This window comes from Stegostoma tigrinum, chromosome 34 (assembly GCF_030684315.1).
Source record: "Stegostoma tigrinum isolate sSteTig4 chromosome 34, sSteTig4.hap1, whole genome shotgun sequence".
NCBI lineage: Eukaryota > Metazoa > Chordata > Chondrichthyes > Orectolobiformes > Stegostomatidae > Stegostoma > Stegostoma tigrinum.
The window spans coordinates 3972441-3991820 of NC_081387.1; the positions used below are offsets into that span (position 1 = coordinate 3972441).

Here is a 19380-nt window from a genome sequence, read left to right on the forward strand (position 1 = left end):
TTTAACAAGGTCACCCCTCAATCTCCTATGTTCTCAGGAATAAAGACATATCCTGGCCAACCTCTCCCTACAACTCAGCCCTATTCGTCCTGGCAACATCTCAGAAATCTTCTTTGTACACTTTCCAGTTTAACTGTGTCTTTCCTATAATAGGTGTACACAATAATCCAAGTGCGGTCTCACCAGTGACTTGTACAACTGTAACATAAAGTCCCAATTCCCATACTCATTGCCTTGACTGATGAAGGCGAGCACGCTAAATGCTTTCTTCACCACCCTGTCTACCTGTGTTGCTGCTTTCAACGAACTATGTGCTTGTACTCCTAGGTCCCTCTGTTCCACAACACTCCTCAGGACCATATCATTTACTGTATAAGTCCTATCTTGGTTTGACTTTCCAAAGTGCAATACCTTACACTTACCTGTACTGAATTGCATTTGCCGATCATAAGCCCACTTGTCCATCTGATCAAGATCAGAAATCACACAACAGCAGGTTATAGTCCAATAGGAAACACAAGCTGTCGGAGCCCAACTGCTTTGTCAGGTATCAGTGAGAGAGAGCTAGTATCAGACACAGAATTTATAAGTAAAAGATCAAAGGGTCACACCATTGATGAGAATGTATTAAACCAATGTAAGATGCTGTTAAATCTTTAATCAGTTGGAAGGTTTTAATTGATTAATATGCATACATAAATCCACAAATTCCTTTCAAGTCACTGTCTGGAGACAGGGTGAAATTTTAGGTTAGACAGTGCATGTTAGGTGTGAGGCCTTGTTGGGAATCTGTGTTTTAGTTTGGAGACAGACTGGTTTAATTTCTAAAGTAGGAGATTACAAAACACCACATTGACCAACTGCCTAGAAATTGTGTGCTTTCTGAACAAAATAGAATGTATCAGCAAATACAAATTCACCTCATAGATTCAAGTGTGTATGTGAGACAGGGGGAAAGAGAGTGTATGTCTGTGTGTGAGTGTGTGTGCAGGAGAGAGCGAGTGTGTGTGTGTGCAGGAGAGAGCGACAGTGTATGAGTGTGTGCAGGAGAGAGTTAAAATGTGTATGTGCACGCTAGCAGGAGACAGTGAGGTTGAGAGTGTGTTTGTGTGCGCGGGAGAGAGTGCAAGTGTTAGCGAGTTTTGAGAAGATTTGTAGCTCAGGTTGAGGTTCTGGATGTGAGTTTTCTCGCTGAGCAGGAAGGTTCATTCCCAGACATTTCATCACTTTTTTATTTGAAAAAATATACTTTATTCATAAAGATGTACGAAAAATAAAACATATTTATACACCTACCCAGTCATGCAAGCCGCTCCAGGTTACCCAGGGGGTACGTACACCAACTAAAGGAAAAAAAACAAACAAAGAAGAAATGCCCCGGCAGTCGTCACCCCGCACAGTCCCAGTTGGCCCCCTGACCAGTTGGGGAAGGTGCCAGCTGGGCCCAGTCCAGACATTTCATCACCATTCTAGGTAACACCATCAGTGAGCCTCCAACAAAGCACTGGTGTTATGTCCCACTTTCTATTTATGTGGTTAGGTTTCCTTGGGTTGGTGATGTCATTTCCTGCACTGGTGATGTCATTTCCTGTTCTTGTTCTCAGCGGATGGTAGATTGGCTCCAAATCAATGTGTTTGTTGATGGAGTTCCGGCTGGAACGCCATGCTTCTCGTGAAAGTGTGTGTGCGTGTGAGAGAAAATGAGAGCACGTGTGGAAGAGTGTGAAAGTGTGTGCACACGTGGGAGAGAGTTCGGGTGTGCACATGGGAAAGAGTGTGCGTGCGCGTGTGTCAAGCTTGCCTTCCACTGATGACAGGCTTACCGGCCTGTAGTTCCCTGGCTTGTCTTTGCTACCTTTCTTAAAACAATGGAACAACATTTGTCACACTCCAGTCTTCACGGGCTTCACAGGTGGTTAAAGATAAAGCAAAAATCTCTGCAAAGGCCTCTGAAATTTCTTCCCCAGCCTTTCACAATGTCTGAGAATGGACTTGATCAGGCTTAGGGGATTTATCCACCTTAAATGCACTTTAAGACTGCAAACACCTCATCTTCTGGTAATATGTATACAGTCCAAAACGTCCCCACTTGTTTCCCTTATTTCCTTAGCATTCATGATTCTGAGAAATATTCATTAAAAATCTCCTCCACCTCCTGTGGCTGCACACGTGGATGGCCATACTGACATTAATTCTCTCCCTAGCAACCTCTTATTCTTACTACAGCGAGAGAATGTCTTGGGATTATCTTTCACCTTATCTGCCAGATCCATCTCATACCCTCTTCTTGCTCTTCTGATCTTCCTCTCAAGTGTGCTCCTGCACTTTTTACAGTGATCTGGGGATTCAGATGATAGCTTAAACCCAATGTGTGTCTTGTTTTTTACCCCGACCAGAGCCTCAATATCCTTCGTCAGTCAGGGATCCCTAAACCTGTCAGTTTCTCGCTTCACGCTAACTGGGACATTCTGTCCCTGGACTCTAGACATCACAGTTAAAAACCTCTCATTTGCCAGTCGTTCCTTTTCCTTCAAACAGACTCACCCAATTGACCACTGCTTAATCCTGCCTAATGGCCCCGAAATTTGCCCTACTTCAGCTTAGCACCTTAACCTGTTCTATCTCTTTTCATGTTAAAACTAAGAAAGTTATGGTCACTGGACTCAGAGTGCTCTCCAACTGACGCTTCAGTCACTTGCCCAACCTTGTTTCCTAAGAGGAGGTCCAGTGTTGCACCCTCTATGTATTGACATAGGAAACTCTCTTGGAAACATCTGACAAATTCCACCCCGTCCAGGCCTTTTACCCTCTGAGTGGCCCAGTCAATACAGGGGAAATTAATATCTCTAATACTACTCTATTACTCCAACAGGCGTCTGCAATCTTGACACATCTGGTCCTCTAGTACCCATTGGCTGTTTGGGGATCTATAATACAGTCCCAGCAGAGTGATCATCCCCTTCTTGTTTCTAAGTTCTAACCATATGGCCTCTTTTGATGACCCTTTAATATCGTCTCTAAGTACTGTTGTTATTGGAAGGGTGACCCTTCCTCACTTAGTTGAACTTCTGTCACTCCTGTAGCTTCTGTATCCTGGAACACAGACCTGCCTTTCTCTCAGCCATGTTTATGCTACAGCTATAATATCACAGTCCTCAGAGCCAGTCCATGCTGTTAGCTCATCTGCCTTACCAGTCAGGCCTCATGCATTGAAATAAATGCACATTAAACCAGACGTCTTTTCATTCCCTTTACTGTGCCCCTGGCCATCCTGAATAGTAAATTTACTCTTAATGGCTAACGTATTTCCCCCTGACTTCTCCATGGCCAGCCTCTGCCAAACTAGCTTAAACCCTCCCAGGTAACACCAACAAATCTCCCCGCAAGGATATTGGACACTCTCCGCTTCATATGCAATGCAACCCTCTTGTACAGGTCACTCTACCCCAGTAGAGATCCCAGTGATCCAAGAACTAAAAACCCTGCCCCCTACACCAGCTCCTCAGCCATGCCTTCATCTGAACAATCTTTATATTTCTATCCTCACTGGCAAATCGCACTGGGAGTAATCCAGAGATCACTACCCTCGAGGTCCTGCTTTTTAAATTCTTACTTAACTCCCCATACTTATTTCACAGGACCCCAACTCTTTGCCTACTTATGTCATTTGTATTGATGTGTACAATGACCTCTCACAGTTCACTCTCCCTGTTGAGAATGTTTTGCAACTGCTCAGAGAGATCCTTGACCCTGGCACCTGGGAGGCAACACACCATCTTGGTGTCTCCTCTGCAGCCACAGAATCTCCTGTCTATCTCCTCACAACTGAGTCTCCAATCAGTATCACTCCATCTGACTGCACCCTTTCCCTCTGAGCCTCAGAGCCAGTCATATTGCCACTGACCTGACAGCTGCTGCTAGCACCTGAAAGGTCATTCTACTCACTGCCCCCAACAATATCCAAAGTAGTATACCTGTTATTGAGGGGAATGGCCACTATGTAAACCTGTACTATCTGCCTTCCCTCTTGACCTCTTCTGCTGGTCACCCAGCTACCTGCAGCCTGCACCTTAGGAGTGACCGCTTCGCTATAGCTCTCATCAATGACGTCTGCAGCCTGGATGATCCTGAGTGAACCAGCTCTGGAAGAGGAAGAGGACCGGCAGAGTAGTCGAGAAACTCATGTTGCTGCAGAAATGTTTGGATTGGCTGTGAGAGACGTCAATCAGAGAGCCCACCCACTCTGCCCATTCTCTCCTCTTCCTCTTCCAGAGCTGGTTCACTTCCTACAGGGACTGAAAACCAAGTGAGGAGATGGTGAGTGAAGGAGCAGCTTTTATACAAATTGTATCCCATAATATCCACACCAGTCTTCAGGCAGTCTGACTGTCCTGTGGACAATCAGGGGTGGAAATGTCCCTTATGCTGTGTGAGAAGATCCAGCTGAGAGAGCAGTTTACTCGGTGCTTTGTGCTGAACTGTTTGACTGGAGCTGTGTGTTGGATATTGAGTGTGTTTATTGGAAACATTTCCCTCCTGATTTCCAGCCTGAGTTTCGCTGATTCCAGAATATAGGAAGGTAACATGTTGTAACGTAGAAGACGAGTATCCAATGTGTGTGCAGCAAGCTCCCACAAATACCAATATATTAATGACCAGATAACTTGTTTCTTAATTGTGTTGTTCAAGGTATTCTTAAACCCCTAGCACCCAATAGAAAAGAATTCAAAAACCAGATTTAATATTTTGAGGTCAAAGCAAAACCCTATTCAATTTTAAACTGACTAAACAATGCCAATTTGGCAATGGAAAAATGAAATTACGCATACTCCCTATCTAACTACTGATATGACGAAACACCTCATGCCACCGTTATACTTTGTGTCCCTCTCTCTGCAGAACACCATTTGTCCAGGGATCTGTCCAGTTTAAGCCTCTGCTCCAAATGGTTTTTTCTCCTCATTACACGGAATCATGACTGAATGATTGTAAATGTCTGACTCTCTGAATTTTGAGAGATGTACTGAGCCCGCTGCCAGCTCTGAACCCTGGCTCAAAATCCTGGAACTTAAGGTGGTCTGATCAGCAAGTTTGCAGATGACACTAAGATTGGTGGAGTAGCTGATAGTGAAGGGGACTGTCAGAGATTACAGCAGAATATAGATAGACTGGAGAGTTGGGCAGATAAATGGCAGATGGAGTTCAATCCGAGCAAATGCGAAGGGATGCATTTTGGAAGATCAAATTCAAGGGCAAACTATACGGTAAATGGAAAGCTCCTTGGGAAAATTGATGCACAGAGAGATCTGGGTGTTCAGGTCCATTGTTCCCTGAAGGTGACAATGCAGGTCAATAGGGTGGTCAAAAAGGCATATGGCATGCTTTCCTTCATTGGACGGGGTATTGAGTACAAGAGTTGGCAGGTCATGTTGCAGTTGTATAGGACTTTGGTTCGACCACATTTGGAATACTGTGTACAGTTCTGGTCGCCACATTACCAAAAGGATGTGGATGCTTTGGAGAGGGTGCAGAGGAGGTTCACCAGGATGTTGCCTGGTATGGAGGGTGCGAGCTATGAAGAGAGGTTGAGTAGATTAGGATTATTTTCATTAGAAAGACGGAGATTGAGGGGGGACCTGATTGAGGTCTACAAAATCATGAGGGGTATAGACAGGGTGGATAGCAAAAAGCTTTTTCCCAGAGTGGGGGACTCAATTATGAGGGGTTATGAGTTCAAAGTGAGAGGAGGAAAGTTTAAGGGAGATATGCGTGGAAAGTTCTTTACACAGAGGGTGGTGGGGGCTTGGAATGCGTTGCCAGTGGAGGTGGTAGACGCAGACACGTTAGCGTCTTTTAAGATTCTATTTGGACAGGTACATGGATGGGTGTGGAGCAAATGGATACAGACCGTTAGAAAATAGATGACAGGTTAGACAGAGGATCTTGATCGGCGCATGCTTGGAGGGCCGAAGGGCCTGTTCCTGTGCTGTAGGTTTCTTTGTTCTTTGTTCTTTGTTAACTGTACTGTGGGTTTACCTACAGAAAATGGACTGCAAAAGGGAGCTCACTACCATCTTCTCAAGATCAGTTAGGAATGGGTAATAAATGCCAGTGCAGACAGCAAAGTCCACATCACCTGAATTTATTTTTTGAAAACAGAGGCTGTCTCCAACATTTTTTTCCCCAGCATACCAGCCCAAATCTTCCTGCATCTTTCAACTGTCACAGGATGTGTCTCTTCAACCAACGTCCATGTTCCTAACCACATTCTGCCTAGCAGCCCACAGAAAGGACACCCGCTCCTCTCTGCTGACTACACTGGCTATAGCCCTTGGCATGTCTGTCTGCCCGTCTTCCCCCACCTCCCCCCCCACCCAACTCCTGTCTCTCACACTGCCTGTAGTCCCAGAGACAGAAAGTCTTTCCAATTAGCCCTAGCTTTTGTGGTCTTTTTCAAGGTATCATAACAAGTTACAACCTGTCCCCATGGTAACCAACCTACCTGGCCTGTTGCTGGTTAGTTATATAACGTCCTCACAACCTTCCTTTTAAAACTGTTTTGTTTTACCTTAAATTGCAAAGATAGTTTATAGCATAACAATCTTACAAACTTTGCATTCATGACAATCTGAGCTGAGCCTTCTTGACTGTGGAGGTGGGGAGGAAATTGGTGTGTTCTGGAGGGGAGTTCTCCCAGCTCCTCAGGAAGGGGTGGGTTTGATCATCCACTCGATACATTTCCTGAAGACACTTTAACATTGTGTCTCGCCGTCAAAAGCTGGGCTCCAGCATGGCTGTGAATGGAGGCGTTCATGGAGCTGCCTTCTCCTGTTAGTTGACTGTTTGTCCGCAATTCTCAATGAGGTTTGATTGGACTACAGAGCTTTGTACAAATCAGTTGGTTGTGAGGCTGTTAAACTCTGTTTATTACCTGTTATTCTTGGTGCTTAACTTGGATGTACCTCTCTGTTGTACATTCACTAGGTTCAAACCGGGGCTATAAACGTAGAACATAGAACGGTACAGCACAGAACAGGCCCTTCAGCCCACAATGTTGTGCCGACCATTGATCCTCATGTACGCACCCTCAAATTTCTGTGACCATCTGCATGTCCAGCAGTCTCTTAAATGACCCCAATGACCTTGCTTCCACAACTGCTGCTGGCAACGCATTCCATGCTCTCACAACTCTCTGTGTAAAGAACCCGCCTCTGACATCCCCTCTATACTTTCCTCCAACCAGCTTAAAACTATGACCCCTCATGCTAGCCATTTCTGCCCTGGGAAATAGTCTCTGGCTATCAACTCTATCTATGCCCCTCATTATCTTGTATACCTCAATTAGGTCCCCTCTCCTCCTCCTTTTCTCCAATGAAAAGAGACCGAGCTCAGTCAACCTCTCTTCATAAGATAAGCCCTCCAGTCCAGGCAGCATCCTGGTAAACCTCCTCTGAACCCTCTCCAAAGCATCCACATCTTTCCTATAATAGGGCGACCAGAACTGGACGCAATATTCCAAGTGCGGTCTAACCAAAGTTTTATAGAGCTGCAACAAGATCTCACGACTCTTAAACTCAATCCCCCTGTTAATGAAAGCCAAAACACCATATGCTTTCTTAACAACCCTGTCCACTTGGGTGGCCATTTTAAGGGATCTATGTATCTGCACACCAAGATCCCTCTGTTCCTCCACACTGCCAAGAATCCTATCCTTAATCCTGTACTCAGCTTTCAAATTCAACCTTCCAAAATGCATCACCTCGCATTTATCCAGGTTGAACTCCATCTGCCACCTCTCAGCCCATCTCTGCATCCTGTCAATGTCCCGCTGCAGCCTACAACAGCCCTCTATACTGTCAACGACACCTCCGACCTTTGTGTCGTCTGCAAACCTGCTGACCCATCCTTCAATCCCCTCATCCAAGTCATTAATAAAAAAACAGTAGAGGCCCAAGGACAGAGCCCTGTGGAACCCCACTCACCACTGACTTCCAGGCAGAATATTTTCCGTCTACTACCACTCGCTGTCTTCTGTTGGCCAGCCAATTCTGTATCCAGACAGCTAGGTTCCCCTGTATCCCATTTGTCCTGACCTTCTGAATGAGCCTACCATGGGGAACCTTATCAAATGCCTTACTGAAGTCCATATACACCACATCCACAGCTCGACCCTCATCAACTTTTCTAGTCACATCCTCAAAAAACTCGATAAGGTTTGTGAGGCATGACCTACCCCTCACAAAGCCGTGTTGACTGTATTTGATCAAGCCATGCTCTTCCAGATGGTCATAAATCTTATCCCTCAGAATCCTTTCTAACACCTTGCAGACGACAGACGTGAGACTTACTGGTCTGTAATTACCAGGGATTTCCCTGTATCACTGATGCTGCTTTTGGCCTGCCTATCTACTAGTTTGATGATAATCGTGGAATGAAAGCTGCACCCCTCTATAAGATTGTGATGGAATACAATCCTGTTGCTGCTTCTGGCTCTCTGCACCTCATGGATACCCAGCTTTGGGATCTGTCCTTAATCTGCTTCCCTTGTGATGATGAATGTGGTAAAGGACTCATTCATCAATTGGGAGGGGAGTGGTAGTTTTCCTTGAACTTGTTTGATGTGAAACCATGAGACTCCATGGAGTCAGTATGGACATCTTACCCACCTGCCAATGGGATGGGATATTCCCAGGCATGTTGATGGAGGAGCCTGGGATGTTCCAAGATTGTCACGATTCAGTGAGTATCACTTGACCAGTCTGTGGCGCAGCTCTCCTCACTTGGGAACATGTCCTTCAACCTTGGTAACCTTGGTAAGAGAGACTTCACAGTTTTTACTGGGCTGGGATCACCTTTGTCTTGTTCTAACTCAGTGTCGGGATTATCCCAATCTCCCTGATTTTCCTCATTATTGGACTTTGTAGTGATTGTTTATCATTGTTTTTTTGGCCACTTCAGAGGGCAATTTTCAGACAACCATATTGTGGGATGGAGACCAGGCACTTGTAGCAAGTTCGCAGAAGGACAATATTTGGATTTCAGGGCAATGTTTTCCAACTTTCTCCCACAAATTCCAAAGCTTATTACATTCACCATTTGGAGTTGTTGAGGTGAAAATTATGATGATTCTTACAGATGGTAGTATTGGGCCACTGAGTTCCCAGAGTGAAAATTTTTTATTAAAATTTATTCACGGGATTTGGGCATTGCTAGCTAGGCCAGCATTTATTGCCCATCCCTAAGTACCCACAGGGCAGTCAAGAGTCACCCACAGTTTTGTGGGTCTGGAATCATATGTTGGCCAAACCAGGTAAGGATGGTATATTTTCCTCCTCGAAGGAGACTGGTGAGCTAGATGGCTTTTTACAACAAATGACCAGTGATCATTTGCCATTGGGCAAGCATTTAATTCCGGAATGTCACTGATTTGAAATTTCACCATCTACCATATGAATTTCAAACATATGTCCCCAGAACATTAGCCATGGCCTGTGGATTGTTCTCCCAGTGCCATTAGCATTATGCTATCAATTTACCTGGTTTGATAGATCACATATTTAATTTTTTGGTTACCACAGTGGTCATTCACTGAACGTATTTACATGAAACTGCCAGTGCTGTTTTAATAAAAGGTCATATGTTTATGACACAACAAAGATATTGAGAAAATAATTTTGAAAAATCTTAACATAAATAGCAAATCAAAGATTCAACTCTTTCCTCTGCAGTATTCTTTATGATACGTAATCCCAGTGGAGAATCATTCTTGTCTTAAGTCAAACGGTTTTGGTGGCTTGAGGACATTTTTCCAGTACAAACGTCTGGATTCATTTTCTGTTCTGTTGGCCAGGAGACTTTTGCAAACCATTGCAATATGGAGGGTTGACAAAATAAAACTCTTTCAGCTTGGATACTTCAACAAAATTAACAAACTACCCTTCTGATTGGATGAAATTGTCCTTCTGAAGTGATTTTGGCCTCTAACCATCTGTCTTTCTGTGGCTGTAAATATTCCTCATGGAAAACATTTGAATCATTAACACCAATGGAATCATCTTGAGACATTTAATTACAGTCACAGGTTTTCTTGAAAATTATGCATTTTATTCAACATTATAAATGACCTTCTGACTTTTTCAGAAAAAAAGCTACCTTCACAGAACTGCAACCAGCAAAAATTTACCTTTTCTGAAAAATCTAAACACTCAGGTAGTGATTTTTTAAAAAATTCCATCATGGGATGTGGGTGTTGCTGATCAGACAGCATTTATTGCTTATCCCTAATTGTCCAGAGGGCAGTTAAGAGTCAACCACATTGCTGTGGGTCTGAAAACACATGCAGGCCAGACCAGGTAAGGACAGTAGTTTTCTTCCCTAAAGGACATCAATGAAGCAGATGAGTTTTTCCTCAATAATTGTTAACGGTTTAATGGTCATCATTAGACTCTTAAATTTAATTTTCTCCTTCTGATTTTAAATTCCACCATCTTCAATTATCCCAAGAGAATACAGAATGTATTATACATTTTTATCACAATAGCATAGATGCATTTGAGGGGAAACTAGATACACACATGATGGTGAAAGGAACAGAAAGATCTGCTGATAGGGTGAAATAAAGAGGGGTGGAAGGAGCACCTGTGAAGCATAAACACCAGCATGGATTAATGGGGCCGAACGGCCTGTTTCTGACTGTAATTCTACATGTGTAACTTTGCTATGGCTGGATTTGAACTCTCAATCTCTCAATTGTTAACCCAGTCCCATAGCAATTGCTATACCTGGAATCATATGTTACAATAACTTTCATTGCCTTTTTTAAAGATATTACATGAAGGCCTCATTCAATCTGTAAGGCCTGGGCTTGGATTGGGATGTGCAGTCTGAGTGAGTGCAGTGAATCTAATTGCCCAGGATCAACGAGAACCTTTCAAACAGTTACACTGAAGCAACATTTTCCACAGTTCTGACACTTCCTGCTCAGTGTGGGCTCTTCCAATAATTTTAGAAAACAAGGGAATAAACTTCAAAATTTTCTTCAAATTAACATTCCACTGGATTTTATTTTGTACATGTTCTCAGTGTAAAACTGGTCTTCATGGGCTGACATGAGCTCATAACAAACTGATTAGCCATTTTACATTCGTGGAGACTCTCCTTTCCATTGTTATTATGGTGCCTGGGAAAATGGAGAGCTGGGCAAGGGGAAGAAAGTAGCCATATTTCTGCTTCTGTTCACTATGCAGTGCCCCTGCTGGAAACAGAGTGTGTATGACAGTCAAGTGAGGATAAAGAAAGGACTTGTATCTGATTCCCCCCAAAACAGGGGAATAACAGACTGTGAAACAGTCTCAAACCGAGGAGTCAGGCCATTTGGTGAAGGAGGAGAGGGAGTTGGAGGACATCATGTTTCCTTTTCCTGTTTTACAGAAGGATTGCACTGTACCACACCAGAGAATACAGAGAGGACAGACACTGCAGTGAGCTCCTGACCATCATCAAGGACTGTGGACTCCAAGTGTCATGAGAGCTTCAATCTTTCACAGAGCCTCATGAACCACTGACTCATTCCGTCACAGGAGAAGTTGTTCAAAATGTGAGGAGGGCTCCACATGCTCCTTAAATTACCAAAGTTGCAAAGTGCATCTGTTGAGCAGTGACATGGGAGGGAAACCGTTGAACAGTGAGTTGTGTGACCAAGACTTCACACAGTCATTAACACTCATTGGACATCACCAAATTCCCATTGGGGAGAAGCCTTTCAAGTGCAAGATGTGCCACAAATCATTCTCGCAGTCACAGACCCTCCTCAAACACCAGTGTATTCACAAGGGGGAGGAATCGTTTACGTGTGATGTATGCCATAAATCATTCTCAAGGTCAATGAATCTCCACAGACACCAACGCATTCACACCGGGGAGAAACCGTTCACATGCGAGGTGTGTGAGAAATCGTTCTCTGATTCATCGAACTTCCGTGTGCACCAACGTATCCACACAGGGGAGAAACCATTCACATGTGAGGTGTGTGACAAATCATTCTCACAGTTATCCAGCCTGCAGGTCCATCAGGCAGTCCATACGGGGGAGAAACCCTTCAAATGTGAGGTATGTGATAAAGCTTATGCCACATCGACCAGACTCCTGATGCACCAGAGTATTCACACAGGGGAGAAACCCTTCAGGTGTGAGGTTTGCAAGATATCTTTCATTGAATCTTCGGAACTGCTGATTCACCAGAGGATTCACACAGGGGAGAAACCCTTCAAGTGCGAGGTGTGCAAGAAGTCATTCTCACAATCATCGAGTCTGCACACACACCAACGCATTCACACAGGGGAGAAGCCATTCACTTGTGAGTTGTGCCACAAATCCTTCCCCTACTCTTCGAGCCTCCGGGTACATATCCGCAGTCACACAGGGGAGAGACCGTTCAGGTGTGAGATGTGCGACAAATCATTCTCTCACTTAATGAGTCTCCGTGTACACCAATGTATTCATACAAGGGAGAAGCGCTTCACTGGGGATGTTTGTGAGAAAGCCTTCACACAGTTACAAAGCATCTTGCAGCATCAGACAATCCATGCAGGGGAGTAACCCTTCAACTGTAGGATTTACAATTGAGCTGTTTACATTCTTGGACTCTCCTTTGACGCCAGAGAGAAACTCTTCTGGGGCAACATTTGCGGGTGGGCTTCACCCACTCATCTGATTTCCTGAAGCAACAATAGATTCACACTGATGACCAAGCATTCAGGAGTGAGGTGTGTGACAAGCCTTTCACAGAGTTTATTTCCGGTACATCAAGGGAAAGAACCCTAACAGTGTGAATTTAGTAATAAAACTGTCATAATTTTGTCAAAATTAAACTGACCACCATGGGATTCTTATGATGTTCAGTTTGCAAATGACTGCACTGTCATTGTTCACACTGCAACAGATTTGTGTGTTGTCTCAATCTCTTCAATTCTTGTGTCAAAAGAAAATTTACACATTAACATGTGGTCGGCCAAGTATTGTCCTCCCATATGTATTAAATTAGAGACTCTGGAAATGTTCAGCACTTCCTCAATGGACACCTCTCTAAAGAGGCTGCCATTGACAACAAAGTGCAACACAAGACCTTTGTTTTTGTTATTTACATAAATGATGTGGATGTGAACGTTCATGGCATGATTGGTAAGTTTACAGATGATACAAAATTATGAGGATTCATTGATAGCAAAGAAGATTATCAAAAATTACAGAGGGATCTTCATCACATGGGGAAATGGGTTGAAGATTAGCAAATGCAATTCACTACAGATAAGTGTGAGGTATTGCATTTTGGAAAGTAACACCAGGATAGGACTATTACAGTAAATGGTAAGGTCCTGGGGAGTGTTGTGGAACAGAGGGACCTAGGAGTACAAGCACATAGTTCATTGAAAGCAGAATCACAGGTGGACAGGGTGGTGAAGAAGGCATTTAGCGTGCTGGCCTTCAGTGGTCGAGGTATAGAGTGTGGGAGTTGGGATCTTATGTTACAGTTATATATGTCATTGGTGAGGCTGCACTTGGAGCATTATGTATAGTTTAGGTCACCCTGTTATAGGAAAGACATAGTTAAACTGGAAAATGTGCAAAGAATATTTACGAGGATTTTGCCAGGACTACTAGCCCTGAGTTATAGAAAGAGATTGGCTAGGATAGGACTTTATTCCTCGGAACATAGTAGAATAAGGGGTGTATAAAATCATGAGAGGCATAGATAGGATAAATGCATATAGTCTATTTTCCCAGGGCTGGGGAAGTGAAAACCAGAGGGCATAGTTTTAAGTTGAGAGGGGAAAGATTTAAGAAGGACCTCAGGGGCAACATCTTCACGCAGAGAGTGGTGTGTATATGGAATGGGCTGCCAGAGGAAGTTGTTGGGGCAGATACAATAGCAACATTAAAAAAAATTTGGATAGATTCACAGATGGGAAGGGTTTAAAGGGATATGGACCAAATGTCGGCATCATGGCCAGCATGGACCAGTTTGGGCTGAAGGGCCTGTTTCAATGCTGAGTTAATCTATGACTCTATGATTCTATGTCTAGATCAGCCATGTTAGTTCAGCACAAGGGTTTCACCGCAATAGATCATCCCTGGTGACTATTAAAGATCAATCCTACTGACTACATCTGACCATATGAATTGGGAGCAGTAAAGGCGATTTGGCTCCTTAAGCCATCTTTTCAGTGAGAACATGGTTGATCTGATTTTGGCCTCAACTCCATATGCCTGCCTTCCCCAATTACCTTTGACCCCACTGTTAGTTAAGAATTTATCAACACCTACTTTTAAAATATCCAGTGACCTTGCCTCCACTGCTCCCTGGGGAAGAGTTAATTGACCTTCAGCATTCATTCATTGATTTAAAAGAGAATCTGCTTGTTTTAAAATGGTATCCCCTAGTTCAAATGACTCCCACAAGGAAAAAACATACTTTCAGGGCCATCTTGTCTAGTCCCCTCAGGGTCCAAATATTTTAATAAGGCCACCTCTCAGTCTGCTAAACTTCCAACGGATATGTGCCCAGCCTATCCAATCATTCCTCATCAGGTATCAGGTACAAGAATCAGTCAAGTAAACGTTTTTTGAACTGCTTCTAATGTAATTATGGTCTCTCTTAAGTAAGGAGACCAAAACTGCACGCCATCCTCCAAGTTTGGTCTCACCAATACCTTACACAACTGTAGCATAACAAACCTATTATTCTGAAATCACCCCATAGTCTATACTTATTCTTGAGTACACACACCCAGTTCTTGTAATCCAATGACAAAATACTGTGAATGTTGAAAGTCTGAAATTTATTACAAGGTATCAAAATCCAATGCAATTAATTTATGTTCCAGTCCTGCAGATGTTGTAACCTAGCCCGAGAACAACCATGATGTAAACCTATATAAATTCATAAAAGATAAGAGTAGAAATGGGCCAACCAGTCCATCGAACCACCTCACCCTTCAATGAGATGATGACTGATCTGATTCTCAACTCCACTGTCCTGTCTGTTCCCACAACACCTGACTGCCTTACTGGTGTGTCAGCCTCGAAGGTACTCAATAGCTTTCTGAGTTAAAAAGTTCCACAAATTAACCACCCTCTGAGAGAAGAATTTCCTTCTCATCTCTGTCTTAAATGGGCAGCTCCTTACTCTGAGATTATGCCCTCTGATCTTAGACTGTCCCACAAGGGGAAACAACCTTGCCACATCTACCTCTGTCAATTGAAATTCCTGTCTTTGCATTTCTGTAACTAACTTGCACAATATCCATTCAGCGAAAGTGAACGGGAAATCCTGAACTGTTGAACTTTATACTCTGAATTGGACAGAATAAAAAGCTCAGCTCAATAAAATCAAAACGTGTCAAATCTTTCCAACTACAGCCTCAGTTCACTCCCATGTGCTTTCTTTAAACTATGGTGCAACCTTGGCAATTAAAGAGATGGCAACCAAAAGATTTTCTCAACAACCTCCTACTGCAGACGAATTAAGATTTTTCATCACTGAGTTTCTATGTCATACAAGATAATAAATTAAGTCTTGTTAATTACACAAATATGTCAACAGGGAATCAAAACCACTTTCCTTTACAAACACTGTGCCGTAATATAAAGGAATAGAATTGAAGAGCAGAGATATTCTTATGAACTTGTCTGGAACCTTACACAGATCTTGCTCAAGTGCTGTGCACAGTACTGATCTCCATATGAAAAAGGACTTTGAGGAACTGGACAAGGTGTAAAAACCATTGATAAGGGTGAGATTGAGAATTGAGAGATTGTAACTTTCAGAGTGACTGAACAGACCATCATTGTATTCCTGAGAAAAGAAAAGGCTAAGAGCTGACATAATAGTAGTTTTCCCAATCTTTCAAGTTAAGAACTTAAGGGTAAATGGAAGGAAGATTCTTTTTCTTGTTGTGTGGAGAGTCTAAAACTAGGCCCCATCAATATAAGATGGTCAATAGTAAATCCAATGAGGAATTCAGGAGAAATGTCTCCACCAAGAGAATGATGAGAATGTTGAACTGGCTCCTCCAGGGAATGCTTGAGGAAATAGCTTGGGTGTATTTGTTGGGAAGCATGTTAAGTCTATGAGTGAGAAAAGAATAGAAGGATCTGCTGAAAGGGTGAAAGCTCACGTCACTAGCAGAAGTATCAGGTGAAAACAGCTGGGCCGAATGGTGTGTTTCTGTGCTTTAAAGAAATAAAATCAGAAAACCTGGACATTCTCAGCGGGTCTGGCAGCATCTGTGGAGAGAAACACAGTTGACGTTACACTTGAGATGACCCTACATCAGAAACTAGGCTGGAAATTGGGTGGTTCCCCCTACTGTCACACAACCTTTGCGTCTGCTGTCCCCTGCACAGCTCTCCCACTTCTACCTGCTCAACCCACCTCCTTCACCACTACCACCCACTCTATTCACAGCATCACTGCACCTTTGAATCTCAGAGTCAGAATCTTCCTCAATTTTGTATCCTCACAGATGGTCTCCCTGGAGATGCAGGGTGTCTTAGGATTGTAATTTCCTGTTGTTGGGTTCTGTGTGTGTGTGTGTGTGTGTGTGTGTGTGTGTGTGTGTCGGAGCTGATTATTATCCTGTGGACATTTCTCAGAGGGAATGTTGCCCTGTCAGAACAGAATTAACAAGGGAGAGCTGATTGTTGTGAGGTTGCAGACAGGAATAGGAGTCAGTCACATAGGTAGCAAGTTCAGAGGGGTAGTCACACAATAGCTTAAGGGCTTGGTGGCAGGAAGGGAATGGCAACTGTCACACAGTCTAGGAGGAACGGCAAGATTGTGGAGGATTCCTCAGAGGTCCAACTCACGAATTGGTTTTCCCTTCTGGAAGCTGAGGAGGGCACTGTTTCCTGCAGTCAGAGGCTTCCGGCACCACAAGTGGCCTGACTGTACAGGAGGCGAGGGAGAGAATATCAGGAACGATAGTGATTGGTGATTCATTATTTAGAGGAACAGACTAGCATTTCTCTGAGTGCAGATATGGCTCCAGGATGTGTCACCAAGCTGGTGCCAGAGTAAAGGATATCACCGAGTGATTACAGGACTTTCACCTGGGAGTGACTGAACAGCCAGTGATAGTTGGAATCAATGCCTGAGCTCGTAAAGGGGATGCATTCCTGTAAACAGAATTTGGGGCGCTCAGTAGAAAGTTAACAAGCGCAGAACACTGGAGAAACTCAGCATTTGTAGAGAGAGAAAGAGAATTAATAGATCAAATCTGGCATGAGTTCTTCAAAACTGAAAGATGTTGTAATGTTTGTGACTGTTGCAGAGGAGGAGTAAGTTGTTAATGCTGGCTAATTAAAATGGATGTCATGTAAATTGTGAAGGGGAGAGAATGGGAGAATGAGAGGAAAGTAAACAAGACACAAACAATTAAAGGCTGTAGGGTAGTGTATGTTAGACGCTGTAAGAAGAATGGAGAAAAGACATAATGTGGTCAGTTCCTGAAGTTATGGAATTCAGCATTGAGGCCTCGGAAATTTCTGTGCCACTTTGGAAATTACTGAGCATCTGGAATGGTTCAATAGATTTCCCAAATCTGAGCTAGAGAGGGAGATTTTGGAGGGTCAGTAATTACCCAGAAATGTGAGGGGATTGGAAACCTGGTCAAACTCCTGTGAAACTGATCATCCAGTTGACCCTTTCACATCACCCCTGTGTTAACTCTTTGAAAAACAACCCTTTTGACCAACGGTTCCCCAACTAGATGACTCATCCCACTGACCAACATCCGGGATCTGCAACTGTCAGCATTCCGACCAAACCAGCCTGACCAAAACCTTTCTGACCAGCACCTCCACCCCAACCGACATGCTCTCAAACATGGCCAACACTCCCTGACCAAAACACCAACCAATACCTCCACCAACAATATCTACCCTGTCTGGTACTCCTTACTGATTGAAGACCATTCGTGAATAACATTCCCACAGTCTGACACCCCTGCTCAGACTGACAGCTCAGGTTGACTGACTCCCCTGCTAACTGGCACTCTTCTCCCTATCCATACCATCTCACTACTCCCTACATTATCTGTTGCTAACATTCTGCCCACTGTCACCCATCACCCATGATGTCCTCACAACCTGCCAGACTCTGTGACCCACCCTAGGCAGCCATACAGTGCCATGACATCCCAGCCCATCACCCACTGGCACATTATTCCCCAGTGCCTTATTGCTCCCTTCACCCACATGCCACTGCACCTTCCCTCCTTACCCACCTACTGTCTCACTCACCTGCACCCTCGCCCTTACCCATCTACTCCTCACCCACCAGCCACACAGTCCACAGCAGCTGTTCAGCAGCTGTCAAAAGTGGCTGCAGTATGTGTACATGACAGAAAACAGCAAATTTCCTGCTGTAAAAGAGGGTGTGGGAACCCCCCAATCCACTGTGCTGATGGCTCTGTATTCCTGGATTCATGCCCCCCAATTCACCATAGATGGCTCTTGTCCAGTAAATCGAGTTGGAAAACCTGGGCAGATACTAACAATAGATTTAGCACTGATTGTAGTTTGTGGAAGTGAATTCCAATCTTCTCCTATCCTATGCATGGGAAAGTGTTTCCTTACTTCAGTCCTGAAAAATTTCACACTAATTTTTAAATGATGCCCTTGTCGCAGACTCCCTATCCAGTAAAAACAAGTTTATCTCCATTCATCTGATCTCTTCACCTTAACTAAAATTAACCCTTAACCTTCTAAACTTCGGGAAATATAATTCTAGTTTGTTTAATCTCTCCTCATATTGTAACCTACACAGTCCAGGGACCATTCTGGTAAATTTACACTGCCCTCCCACCAAGTCATTACGTCCTTCCTGTGGTGAGGCTTCCAGAATTGCTCCCAGTATTCCAGACTTAATCAAACTGGGGATTAATTTCACATCTCCAGCATCTACCATTCTTTGCTTATTCCACCCCAGCATTCTTTTCCTATCTATAAAGGGCAGTGTTCCATTGGACTTCTGGACTAATTTCTATCCCTGTTTATGATTTTTCTGATCTTTATACCTATCTATCACTGTGATTGTTTGTAATTTGATGTTACCATATACGTTGTGTTATCTGCAAACTTGGAGAGACAACTTCCAGCAGTTTGGATTAAACTTGCGCATTGGGACCCTGTGGAAATTCTAAGGCAGAAACCTGTGTAGAAGATGTCCAGTTGGATTTTTAAACGACTAGGTATTCTCTGATGTTTTAGTTGATGATACCAGGATGATACCAGGATAATCTGAGGGATTTCCTTTGTTTGGTTCAACAATAATGTAATACCAGCAAGGAAAGGCAGCAGCTGAATTTGAGAACTTGTGGA

The 19380-nt window shown here is 43.6% G+C and overlaps 2 protein-coding genes across 2 annotated transcripts in view; one reads left to right on the forward strand and one right to left on the reverse strand.

Annotated features, from left to right (window-relative positions):
• The window catches only part of LOC125446366 (uncharacterized), a 281544-nt gene that overhangs the window by 36281 nt on the left and 225883 nt on the right, over positions 1 to 19380 (reverse strand). Inside the window, 1 exon segment of the mRNA XM_059639405.1 lies at positions 14157 to 14165. Within this exon segment, the coding sequence (XP_059495388.1) occupies positions 14157 to 14165 (9 nt within the window).
• On the forward strand, positions 4292 to 16143 carry LOC132206003 (zinc finger protein 239-like). Its single transcript, XM_059639680.1, has 2 exons — positions 4292 to 4317; positions 11431 to 16143. The coding sequence occupies exon 2, from the start codon at positions 11662 to 11664 to the stop codon at positions 12595 to 12597; it is 936 nt and encodes a 311-aa protein (XP_059495663.1). The 5' UTR covers positions 4292 to 4317; positions 11431 to 11661; the 3' UTR covers positions 12598 to 16143.

Excerpts from the sequence above, each read along its gene's own strand:
- LOC132206003 (XM_059639680.1), top strand. The coding sequence starts at position 11,662 with ATGGGAGGGAAACCGTTGAACAGTGAGTTGTGTGACCAAGACTTCACA.